Source organism: Accipiter gentilis, chromosome 2, assembly GCF_929443795.1.
Source record: "Accipiter gentilis chromosome 2, bAccGen1.1, whole genome shotgun sequence".
Lineage (NCBI taxonomy): Eukaryota > Metazoa > Chordata > Aves > Accipitriformes > Accipitridae > Astur > Astur gentilis.
In genome coordinates, this window is record NC_064881.1 from 11,688,343 (window position 1) to 11,701,921 (window position 13,579).

General features: G+C 36.6%; 1 protein-coding gene across 3 annotated transcripts in view; it reads right to left on the reverse strand.

Annotated features, from left to right (window-relative positions):
• The window catches only part of TCEA1 (transcription elongation factor A1), a 30,213-nt gene that overhangs the window by 11,036 nt on the left and 5,598 nt on the right, over positions 1-13,579 (reverse strand). For all 3 annotated transcript variants that reach the window (XM_049829486.1, XM_049829476.1, XM_049829492.1), the window contains exons 2-3: positions 11,838-11,900; positions 5,912-6,017 (exon numbers count right to left, since the gene is read on the reverse strand). In XM_049829486.1, the coding sequence (XP_049685443.1) occupies positions 5,912-6,017; positions 11,838-11,900 (169 nt within the window). The remainder of the gene's footprint in view (positions 1-5,911; positions 6,018-11,837; positions 11,901-13,579) is intronic.

Below are 13,579 nucleotides of genomic sequence, written 5' to 3' on the forward strand. Positions count from 1 at the left end.
CGCAAGAGATAAAAGCACAGTTCTTCCTACACCTGCAGACCAGTCTGTGCAAGCATGCGTCAAACCAAGGTCAAACTTCAGCAGTTGAGACAACTGGACTATCTTCAGCAAATATGTCTTCAAAACTACAACTGCTTTCATCACTTCAGAGTTTATAGATACTTTTGTTTAATCCAGTTTCAGAAATCTGAAAATAAAGTTAACAATATTCTCTGTTTGCTTTAAATACTCTCCTAAGCATTTAAAGTCATTCACTCTTATGGATCATAAATTGTTAAGCATCAAGGAGAAGAGATCCAGTGTCAAGCAGTATTTAAACTCACACATTAAAAGGTATTTCTTATTTTATTAAAATACCATATTGACAAAAGAACAATGCAATTAACAGCCTGCTAGACAGCGTTTCAACTATCCTCTGGGGAAAGGAAAAAAGTTATCCTTGAGAAACTAAAAATCTCTACTAATCAATTTACATGCAGTGGCCAGACTCTAGTGCAAAGGAAGAATGACAGCTAACAGGAACTACAACCAACCGCAGAAATTCTAACAAATTAAGATGGAAGAAATGGCCCTTCTGTAAAAGATATTTAAAAATTCCATTGAGCAAGTGATTCACATCAGGAAGTCTACAGAACATCATAATATTTATATAATATAAATTACAAGTTGCTTTAAAGAGGCACAATTACTTTTTCAACTTCATACAGCTATTAAAACTTACCAAAACTTTTTTTCAGAAACAAATTGAAATTGTCTGAATTTTAGGACTGAAAACTGTTACTTCACAGTTTTAGCTACTGCAGCTTCAGAAGGCCAAAACAAAAAACCTTTAAGCTTTTTTTTTTAAATAACATAAGCTAATCTATATTAATGCTTCTTTAAAATACAAAGAACAAGCTAGTAACATAAATTGACTATTAGCCATTGGAAAAAGACTATCAAATTCTGACTGCTGCACTGCAGTTTCTATCTGGGGCTTGCAATTAATTTGAAAGATACTTGTACCCTTTCCAGCAAAATAATCTCTCCAGGGTAAAACATGACATGACAGTGTTCTTTGTTACCAGAACACAATTTTTAATGTCATAATATATGGCCAGAGATAACATAATTAATCTGAATGTTAGAAGCCATTAACAGCTTCATTGTAGATTCTTCTAATTATATTACAAGTTAACAAGACATTTGCTAGTAACAAGAAAAAAAAAAAGAAGTAAAAAGATATAATGTTATGAATTTATAAAATTAACTTTAAATGATGAGATTTTTTAAAGTAAGAATTTTTCAGAAATGTTAAAGAAAGGTGGCTAGTTATTCCCTGGAAGCACATAAGAATTTAATTTAGTGGGTTGTTGCATGTTACCGATTCAGATATCACCACCAAATTTGGAAAGTTTTCCAAGTATTCAGTTTAAATAAGTTAAAGGAAAGAGATATGAGAATAGGTAACAGATGGCATAGTCTTTAATTTAACAATGACCCTCATATTTAATAAGTCTTTAGGCCCTATTTTCTAGACCCTGACCAAAATAATCTTGAGCTGCACAAGCAGCTACACTTGTCAGCAATTCTTCTGCAAGATGCAGTAAGACATGAAAGTAAAATCAGAAAAGCTTCTTCCTAGTAGTAGCATAGGGAGGAATAATATCTAAAATCTATAAACAACAAAATAATTAACTGTTTGCCCTTTTTAAGGATTTTTATCATAAGTGACAAAAGCATGACACATTAAATTTTTCACTGTATATGTTTTTTCTCCTATACAGTATGATGTAATTTGCATCATGTGTTATTATCCCTCCACTAATATTCCTAACAAATTATAGATGTACTAACAGTACATGGAACAGTTCCAAATACACATTTGACAGGAGATGATTTCCACAGCTCATACCTGATATGGAAATGAACCTGCTGAAATTATTTCTGCACTTGATTCTACTTGATATCTTATAAAAGACATGTACTCATCAATAGTAAACAACACTCTTAAATACTATTAGACTGTAATTTAGGAACTTGTTTTGTCAACAATTTTTTTGAGCAAAGCCAGTAGGTTACTAGATGTCCTTGAATAACTTTACCCAATGACAGCATTAACATACCTGTAAGATAGTCCCAGACTGTACCAGCTTGCTCCAGTAGAATCAAACCCAGGTTTGAAATAACAAAGGATTGTATGAAAAAAGTAATCTGAGTAAAACACTTCTCTGAAGTTTGGCTGGTGCTATCTTCTCTTGACAACATTGAGCACTCATTCTTTTAAAATAAAATTAGTCAGGCATGAACTGTTTTGAAACAGGCATTTCAAAATGTTTGTGGCCCCTTTTTTGGTACTAGCAATAGATGATCACACTTGCACTTAATGTTATGATTATTGTCCAATCATTCTGCATTTCCAGTTCAGTACATAAACTTACGGGAGTTAAGTTTACTTAGAGGTCTGGGAATTCTTTTTCAATGTATACTATCAGAGTTCAGTAAGTAATTATTTGTGATGGAGAATGTTAAATTCCTTAAAGGACTTTTTTGTTGTTTTTAATATAAGGGAACGCTCCTCATAACCTAAGTGGGTATGCATAGATTCATTATCTGCGTAGCATACTCTTATATACTCAGCTACTTGGCAAAACAATCGTTATTTGCAAATCCCATGTTATAACTGAGCTGTATTTTATTCTGAGAGCAGAATTTGTTTCCTTATGCAAATTGTGACCAACTCGACTGTGTGGTTTAACGTTCTGACAGCAACATCTGAAAACGATCTTCCACTGTGGCTCACTCAGTGAGTCACTTCAGACAAGGCTTGCAAGCCAAGCCCTCTGCTGGGCAGCTTCCGACTGCACTGAAAAACCCCTTGGTAACCTGGCATAGCTCTAGTCAAGCTATAAACATCTAGCGATTCACAACCTTACTTTGATTTCTTCTCACATTTCCCATGCATTCTTAAAACTAAGTTCTGATAGCATTGAACTTAAACAGTACGTGCAGCCTGAACAGTCAACAATTCTTGCCTAAATTCAAAATGTCATTTATAAAAATAACTCACAAAGACTTCAGATCTCTGAGTACAATGCTTGGTACGATTAACAGCTGTCCGCTTCTGTTGCCATCTTTGATCCATACCATTTTACATGCACTATAAACAGCATAATCGAAACTGATTTCTCAAGCAGCTCAACATACGGTATTTCGTATTCTTCTGAGAAAGTCAAAACTAATGATAAAACAGAATAAGAGTACTTTGTAAGATTCCCACCCATATTTCACGCAGCCCATATTTCACGCAGCCCAGATACCCTATCTTGCACAGTTATGAGATTTTAAGTTGTAATGAATTACTGAGCAGTGAAACCAGAGGTGAAACATTTGCCCTACTATGCTTTATTATAAGGTCTACATTATAATCAAGGAGAATTTAACTGCATTAAGTTTTGAATACAAGTAGTGCTGTATTTTCAGGAATAATTTGATTTTATACAGTAAGTGTACAACCACAACCACATTAGACCTGGCACAATAATGTACATGCAATAATATCTGCCCTGTAACAAAAATTAGAGCATGAGCAAAGGTCACATACCCACTGCCTCAAGAAGAAAGCATTCAGTTCTGATTAATGTCAAATATTTGCTATTTACTTTCCAGTTCCTCACATGTTTGACTTCACCTGATGCAAGCAGCTTTAGGTAGAGTCTCCCAACTGTCTTAAAACAATCTGAATGTAGCAAGCTGTCAAAAGGGAAAGATCCACCTTGGCCCAACTGTACGTTACTGCCGCAATCCCTGTACAGGAAACAGTAACTGCAAACAGGCTGGACCAAAAAAACTGATACAGCTGAAATTTAAGCCAGCAGAAATGAACAAAACAATTAGTTCCCAACTGGTCAGTTCCCAGCTCTGGTCTCCTGGATAGCCACTTGAGAACTAGTTGTAGCAGCACAGGAGGGAGCAAGGAGGCACCTGTGCGGAAGGGAAGCCAGGACCAGCCCTTTAAGCAGCCGCCTACACCCAGATTGACCTGCTGTGACCATCAGGCACCACGGACTTATCCCAGACTTCTACAGCATGAACACCCTCTGGTCCTCGGGTAGGAATAATACTCCCTGTGTTTCACAATGTTTGAACACTTAAAGATCAGTCAGCTATAAGCAACAATATATTAAGACAAGTTCGCCTGACTTAAGATATTGTGTAAAAACAACCAAGAGACAGAAGACTATTTTTTACTGTCTTAATAAATAAATAGCAATTCCTTTGCTCAAAGGACAGCAATATCCAGAAGGGTTAGCCCCCCCCCCCCCCCAAAAGCAGTATCTGAGGGCACTCCCAAAAGTTGAGAATTCGGGGGGGGGGGGGGGGAGGGAGCGTATCTCCTCTACTTTATTGCCTAAAGTAAGTCGCAGTATCAAAAATTTGAACTTTGGAGGAAAAAAAACCCCACCACCACAAAACTTTGACAGCGCTTTTTTTTTTTTTTTAAACTTCAATTAGTAACTTGAGAGCTAGGTCACTCAATCCAGCTGCTGCTTTTAGAAGTCTTTAGAGTAACTCAAGATAATATGCAAGTCCATTTCTCCACTTATATATCTTACCACTTCTATGCATTGGATATAATACAGTTGGACTTCAAGTTCTAAGTGGAAATTTAAACATAAAAAGTATATAATTTTCACTATTTATCAGTGAACTCTGATCAGATCCTTTATAAAGTATGCATTTAATTTATAATGAAAGTCATTATCATGATTTAGAAAGTATTTTATCAGCATATCTAGTATTATCTAAATTTAATTACTAAAACTTACCTAATTAGTATCATCTAACTTTTTAAAGGTAGGTTAAAAAATGTCTGCTGTAGAGGTTGTTGCTTCTTACTAGAACATGGAAGTTGAAAGCTGTGACAAATTGTCTATTTCTACATACATATACTATCAGATAGATACAAAGTAATTTCTACACCATTTACAAGAGAGTAAAATATCTGATAAAATACTTCATAACTGATAAAAATGAGGCTGACTTCAAATGGCAGAGGACTTGTAACACCTCCTGGTACTTAACATATTTTTCTAGACAGACTGGCAAATACTTAAATCAGTAGAAAATAATGTAAACTGTTTTCTATTTTAAAATTTTAAGCTTCCTAAATCTTAGTTTAACTAAAGTTAGATAAAAAGAAACAAAATAGAGTACAGCACAGTGTATGAATAAAAATACCTGGACACAATTTGAGATTTGAGTGTTTTCAAATACATCAGGTACTACAAAATACCCTTGAATAAAACCCTGCTAACGGAAAGGTTTCATTAACTGCATTCATTGCTTTAAGGGAATTTAAACAAAAAGTATTAACTCACTAATTAGTAAGTTGTTTAAACTATGAAGGTTTTAGAAAGTGCAGATCTATTTCTCACTACCTTTAAGTTCTAACAGATTTTTCATGTCAATTTTTTTACTGGTTTTTTATCCTCTTCACAAATCATTTTATAACCAAACTTCAAAGCCTCCACACTCTCATATGAGATTTTGCACAAGTTCTCCAGATTACCCGTTGTATTTGACAAAGGAAATAGTCAAGAACAGGTTCGTTAGTGCTTAGTACTGCAATACAGTCACTCTAACTCAACAGCAGGCAACAAGACTTCAGAAGTGAGTCATGTCACAGAAGCTGGCTTTCTACTGCTTGCCAGCCCCAATAAAAATATATTTTCTCTGAACACACTTTCACAGCAATGCACTGGTGGTAAACTATGAGTAAAAAAAACCAACTACATCCGTTCAGAAAATTTCAATACTTACACAGCAGCACAAATATATCTAAAGCAAGGCAGTGTCAAGCATTTGCATGAAGACTGCATACAGTTAAAACATGCAAGAGCAGGGGAAAAAAGAGTTTGTGTCGCCATACCTAACAGTTTCTTCCAAGACTTGATAAGAGATTTTGCTAAAGATGTAACTTCTTCATCAGTGCTTTGTTTGCGTATCGCATTCACTGACATTCCAATTCTGGTAGACTGCAACAGAAATAAAAATATATACTATAAAAGGTGACATGAAGACAATTTAACAAATAAACATATATAAAGTTATACTTTGACATTGTTTTTTAAAAGTATCTTTCTTTTTTAAAGTATCTTTATTTCTTTGTTTTGGGGGGGTTGTTTTTTTGTTTGGTTGGTTGGTTTGGTTTTTTTAAGAATATCAGGATGGAATGCTTACAAAACTTATTTTAACAACACAGACATTTTAAAAAGAAATACAACAGTACCACAATTTGTCTCCATGCCAGAGGGCGGGGGGGGGGGGGGGCGCTAAGGAGCATCAATGAGAAGATTTTTGCTTCCAAACTGTTTCAAAAAGCACTGCAGAACTACTTACCTAAACCAAGTACAACATTCAAAACATCTAACATGAAAATCATATATACATTTTAACATTCTGTAAAATTTTTAGCAAAGGGTCTAGCCTCAAAACCTCATTATTCTGTGAAGCAATGACTGTATTTCTATTTTGGCATGATCAGAAGCTTGCCAACTGCTTCAGTTGACTTCATACTCTTAGAATTCCCATTTAGTGGCTGTGGAAGAAGCTATAATATCAGTTGGGAGTGACCACGTTTTAGGTTCCTAAGAATTTTGGCAATACTGAGATTCTTTAAAATCTTAAGCACAGAGGGTTCTGCTTTTAGATAGAAACAGTAAGACTACCCTAGCTCTGAAAAGGCCAAGATAGTGATAGGCTTTAAACCTTTGGCACTACTGCCACCTATAGAGCGAAAAGGAGATTAATTTACAATCCACTCCTTTTAAGACTCAGAAGTTGAGGACAAATTTAGCAACAACAAAAGTTTCATTTTAGAAGACTTCTAACATGTTAATCTAACAAGTAGAACATTTCCACACTTTTAGTTTCATGAGACAAGAAAAGCGTTTAACAATACAAATAAGTAGTCTATTATCATTTCATATTTTGATTGATGACTAATTTTTTATATTGTTCTTAAGATGCTTGGGTTTGTTGCATTTACCATGTACAGGACTCACTAAATATAAATTATTCTTCTTACTTTTGCAGTAGTTCATCATAAGTTTCCTTCTCCTTTAAAGGAAAAGTTAAATCTTTACGGCTCACTAAAAATGGAAATGATTTGTTCCTGTAAATTACTCTTTACAACCCACACAACACTTTTTGGGGCACCATGGATGTGCTAAATGACTAGAAATGTACTGAAAAAACTCAGTAGCTATTTCAGCAAAGGAAACACATCAGATAACCTCAGGTCTGAGCATCAGCTCTAAACAAGTATTTTGGATTAGAGAAAACAGATGGTTACCTGTAACTTAAAGTGTTTCAAGATGGACTCTGCTCATTCAGACTAACAGTACTGGCCAACTCTCTTGACATTTTAAACACATACTCTCAACATAATGTTCAGACAATAAAGAATAACATGTGCTTGGAACTCCATAAAATACTCACCATACCTGAATGAGAAAAATGTATCTACAAAAAAACCCCAACCTTCCATTGGTAACTGGGCACAACCACAGCCTACTCTCATCAGCAAAAAGACAAGACACCAACTTAGGTTAGGTTACTTACTTAGGTAAGTAAAACTCAAAACCACAAGAAAAACTCAAAATTAATTGGATAAATTAATTTCTTGTTCTGATCAGACTGGAGAAACAGATTATGGTAACTGTCTAAACTGCCAGCTCTCTTAATGCAGCACATAAACATAGTTCATTTGTTTGCTTTTATAAAGCATTTGATCCGGCCTTGCCTAAGGAGAGGGGAAGGAATGACCTACCAATTTATTTGCCTGCAAACTGACATGGGTAATCGCAAAAGATCAGTGTTATATACTCAAAATGACTGTGCTTTAATTACAAACCAGCTGTCAGCATTTGACATTTCCTAGGTCTTCCAGCCTACAGAGCTGTTCTTGTGAGAGCCATTTTAAGTGGAAAACTCCAGTATTTCTGCCTAGCCCAGTGTAGCCTGTGGAATTGCTTTATTTCTGTGCCAGTTTGTAAGTGTGCAGGTATATGAAAACTTTCCTCACCCTGTCCAAAATGAATTTTTAATGGATCATTCGTCCTGTCCTGGTTTTGGCTGGGATAGAGTTCATTTTCTTCCTAGGAGCTGGTATAGTGCTATGTTTTGGATTTAGTGTGAGAAGAATGTTGATAACACGCTGATGTTTTCAGACATTGCTAAGCAGTGTTTAGTTTCAGCTTCTCATGCCCAGCCAGCAACAAGGCTGGAGGGGCACAAGAAGTTGGGAGGGGACACAGCCAGGGAAGCTGACCCAAACTGGCCAAAAGGGTATTCCATACCATATGGTGTCATGTCCAGTAGGTAAACTGGGGGGGAGCTGGCTGGGAGGGGTGGACTGCTGCTCGGGGACTGGCTAAGCGTCAGTCAGCAGGTGGTGAGCAATTGCACTGTGCATCACTTGTCTTTCCTGGGCTACATTTCACACTCTTTTTGTTACCTTCCTTTTCATTCCTACTACTACTATTATTATTTTTTACTTCTTATTTCAATTATTGAACTGTTCTTATCTCAACCCACAAGCTTGACTTGTTTTTGATTCTCCTCCTGATCCCACTAGGGTGAGGGGAAGGAGTGAGAGAGTGGCTCCATGGTGCTTAGTTGCTGGCTGAGGTTAAACCATAACACTTCTCCACTTCAAATTCTAGAGCACTTTTCATCTGCTTTTTAAGAGTAAAGAGGCTCAGAGACAGCATAAGACAGCTGTTTTCACCCCTAGAGCACTCAAGCTGTAGGCCAAGCAGCCTTCAGTTGGTATGAGCAACAGTTAGTGTAAGTAACTTATGACTGAACCCAAAACAAAGCATATGGTGGCAGCTACTCTTCTCTACACCAGACCAAATATGAAAATGTAAGGAACTTAGTTGGGGAAGAAAAGCAACCCCTGAAGCAGGCAGAGGTGTTATCAACTTTAAACTGTAAGACAGCATGAGGACAGAGAATTGGTGAGCACCTGGATCAAAGCAGAGCCAAATCAACCCCTGAAGAACAACCATCCCCAGGTTCCCAGGTCTCCCCAGCTTGCCAATGAACTGACAAGAAGTCATTAACAAGGACTGTACATCACAGCCTATTTCTGCATACGTGTGTGTGTGTGTGTGTGTGTGTGTGTGTGTAATTTCCAGTAAAACCTGTTTGTTAAAATAAAGACTGCCTGTCTCTCTCACTGTTTAGCTGCGCACTACCCACAATTAGCACCAGGTACACAATGCCTTTAATACTGTGTGGCTGCTAAACAGATCTGCAATTCTGACCACCAGATAAATCACGTGTGAGGAAGACTACTGGCTTCCTGCCTAGCTGAGCAAGGATCAGCTTGATTACATAAAACTCGTTAGATATGACACAGTCATATTATTGTCTGTAATTATTTGTCACTTTCTGTGACAAAAATCAGGCGAGAAAGACACAAGCACAAGTCCAGATTACTGATGTGCACCTTCCTATTCCACATACCCGTAAATTGTTCAGAGGACTTTGCCAGCTCAGATTGAAGCAACAGTCATGGTACAGGAAAAATCATCACTTTTCTTATTACGCAGGAATAATGAAACTATCATATCAGCTAGCAGTACTTTTCTTCAATGTAGCCAGCTCTCAAAACTGCTTAAAAATGGGTGTGGAAGTATGCTTTTCACTTGTGTCCTGCATTTCATCAGTTCAAACACATCAATAGGTATCTCAGTCTACAGAGAGGAAGTTAGTGCTCCCACTTTCTCATGATCATAACCCTTCCTGACATTAGCACACTAATGATCGACTACCAGAGCGACGCATACAATTGCTTTGCATTTCAACTGTTGCTTCGAGTCCTCCATTGCTTAAGCAAATTGGGGAGACTAACACAGAAAATTTACAGCAGACTTTACATATTTATAAAACTCTCAACAAAAATAATGTAAATTTGAGTCGAAACATGTTGCTAAATGCAATCTTATGCAGCGGAACTGTTTTGAATACAGCAGTGGATACTTAAGAAAAACTTAACTAAGCTACAGTCAATCTACTATGCAACAGTATGCTAAAAAATACCTGACCCCTTTAGACCTATGGTAACAGAGAAATCTTTACAAACTCACATGGTGCCCACCCCAATACAGATTTTTAAAAAAAAAATTTTTTCCCTGCAATTATTATTTCACTCTAAAAACAGGTGCCTGTCATATGTATGGGAATAAATAAGCTTCTTTCAAGTAGGACAGGAAACTGGACAGAATTAATATGCAACCCTATGTAAATTAAGTCAGGGTCACACAAGTGCCCTAAAAGGCAGACAGTTGAGTTTGTACTTAGCAAGATTAAGAGTCCTCCTCCGTTGACAACATTACTAAGGTTTTTATCGCAACTAAAAAAGGATAAGCTATCTACTTGTACATTCTTCAGATCCTCATGGTTCAAGAGTAAAATTGTTCTGCTGTTCGGTTTAAAGCTTCTCCTTCTAGTCTTATTCCTCACACTAAGCAGAACAGGTTTGCATAGCAGCATTTACAGAATTTCCAGAGCACTTGCAGAGATATTTTTCATTCCAAAGGCAAAAAACATTATTACACAAATACTTTGTATTAAGACCTCCACAAAGAAACTCAAAAGGATCAGGTTAACAGAGGGGTTTCCTGGGTTTTGTTTTTGTTTTCTGTGGGGCTTGAGAGTTTTTTTCGGCAAGGTTTTGGTTTGAGGTTTTTTTAAGGAAGAACCGTTGGACACAGGGAAGAAGGCTGCAGCATCATCAGCCATGCTCGTTCATGCATGAAGGTGACACTTTCAAATTCCTGTTTCTGTCACAAACAGCATTAGTAGTAACATACTAAGTACATTCTGCAAATATATAGGATGCACATGTAAAAAATGACATTTCTACTGACACTTAAGATTTGAACTTCATAGTTAATTCTGTATCTGTGACCATTAATCATCACTTAGAAAAAAGTTAGCTTTCCGTCTCTTCCAATTTAAGTGGCTACCACAGTAAATCAGGTCTTACGTTTACCTCTGCCATTTGAAAATTTTCAGAGATAGGAAATATGTAGTTACTTTGGAACAGAAGTTGTTCATTGATGATTTACATGACAAACTCTGAAGCTTGACATGCAACTAAGATTCACTGAGTTACTTTTTGGAAGAATTTATAAATAATATATAAAATACTACAGTAGAGATGTAGATATAAGCAAAATTAGAGTATGTATGCAAGTGAGAGAGATTGTACCACACCATCACTCCTGCCCAGGGGAGAAAAAGGGGAGTAGCAGCAGTAATATAATTTACCTTAAGAAATTCACTACTCGGACAAAGAGGAGGGAGTGGGGGGTGAGGAAGCAAATGGTCAAATACAACTTGCCTGAAGGTATGAACTATGCTTCTCCTCACTTACAATCCAAAACCAGAACTAACTACATAAGAAAAGAAGGTATCACCTGTAACCGGGTGCATTCTCCTTCAGAGGGAAGTAAATATATCACATTTGTGTTAGTAAGAACCTAAGATTATATGTAAGATAAGTTTATAAGCAGGTCCTCCCCTTTGTCCATAACAAAATTCACTATTTTTAACTTAAACACAAAGATAAGCTTTAAGAGCTTGCTACTGGAAGAAAACACTTAAGGTAAGTGCCCTAAATCAGGGTGAAATAAGACTAGTTACCTTATAATAACACTGATTCTTTCAAGGAGTTTCTACATAGGAATCTACTTTAATAGTGCAACCTTCTTCCAAATTTGCTGGCTTCACCTTCATCATTATGGAGTTAACATTTGCAACATAACACAAGAAAATCATACCTGTAACAACTCAAGGGTCATGGGAATATTCTTAAGCTCCTTCAATAAATCGAGAGCTCCAGCCTGCAAAACAGAAAGAAAAAAAGAAAAACCCCATAAATTTAGTAGCAATCAGGTACTTAAAATAGAATATCAACAACATACTCTTATCTGCCTTCAAGGTCCCAGACTAGATTCAAACCATCCGTTTCCCGTTTACCCACAGAACAACTCTAGGACAAGGAACATTCTGCTTCACAAACTCTAAGCATTAACAGGCCTTAACTCAGAAATCAAAGTATTCCCTCAAAGACTAAAGAGTTTTTATCCCATATAATTCAAATGCCAGTTAAAGCATTCTGTCAACTACTACTTAACTAACACACATCCTCAAGAAAACAGCCTCAAGGGTACTTGACTGAACAACATCAGAAACAAGCCAGACAACAGCAGCAATTTCCAGTTCAGAACAACCTCAGCTGTTTAGCACAAGAACTTGGAGCTGAGAAGCTTTGCGTATTCCATCAATAATGCACACACATATATATGCACATATAACTATATATATATGAAACATACATAGCCAACATTCTTAGCTGTATTTGTGCTGGTATGGTAAAGCCAGAAAAGTTTACTGGTTTAAAAACTGTGATCAGATTACACTATTTTACTAAACACAGCTATAGTTTCCCCAATAGAAAAAAAGATAACTTTGTATATACCAACAATGGCCAAATAAAAAAAAGCTGAGCAAGACTTGCTTTCAAGTCTTATTTTCAACTATTAAGTTTAAATATTAATTCAATAAAATACATAGATTAGGCTGCATAGATTAGTGCAGACAACACTCTTCAGCCTATACCAGGCTGGCCAAGCATCAACATATTCCAAACTAGAAGCCAGAGCCCATCCTAGTGTGCTATAACATCTGAGATAATGCACTTGTTTATTATTCAGCTGTCATGGGTTTTTCTTTTTTCCTTTTCCCCTGCTAAAACCATAAGGAAAGTTACAAACTAATACTACATAAGCAGCAACTTTCTAGATAGACAAATTAATTTCAGAGATCATACTGTGAGGCATTAATAAACTCTATGCACAGCTACTCTAACAATCCATTCCTTTGTGATGTCGGCCTTACTTAAGAAGTTTTCAAAAATGTGAGCTCCATAATTTACTTTAACCTCTACATCCTTGATGATTTACCATTTCTACTTAAGCAAAGCTCTGTACCATCCACTTCTTCCTGTGCACATGGGTTGTCAGACTATAGCAACCACTTAAAGGTTGAGATGATTTTGCTGTTATTCAAGGGCATATGGTTCTGAACCTGTGAGCTACAAACAGATATGAAGGCAACTGCCTTCATGTACAAGGGGTCACTCTACCCCAGCCAAGCCCATTACCTTCCTGGGTTCTCTGGGGTTTTTTGGGGGTTGTTTTTGGGTGGTTTTTTTGTTGGTTTTTTTTTTTTTGGGGGGGGGGGGGTGGGGGGTGGGGGGTGCGTTTCGTTTTGTTTTTTAAATTCATGAGGTTTGGAAGTAAACCCCACAAAATTTCCATCTTGCAGGTCTTTGGAATTTGATTCCTTTCCTTAACTCTCTCTCAACTCATCCTATTTTGTTTACTTTAATAAGCATTTTGCCTTTGTTTTTAAATTCTCCCTCATCAACTTCTAATATGACACCTGTTGCAAGGAAACTTGTAATCTCCTGCTGCATCTGCAGGGCTTACAATTTAACCACTAAAGATAGCACATAAAA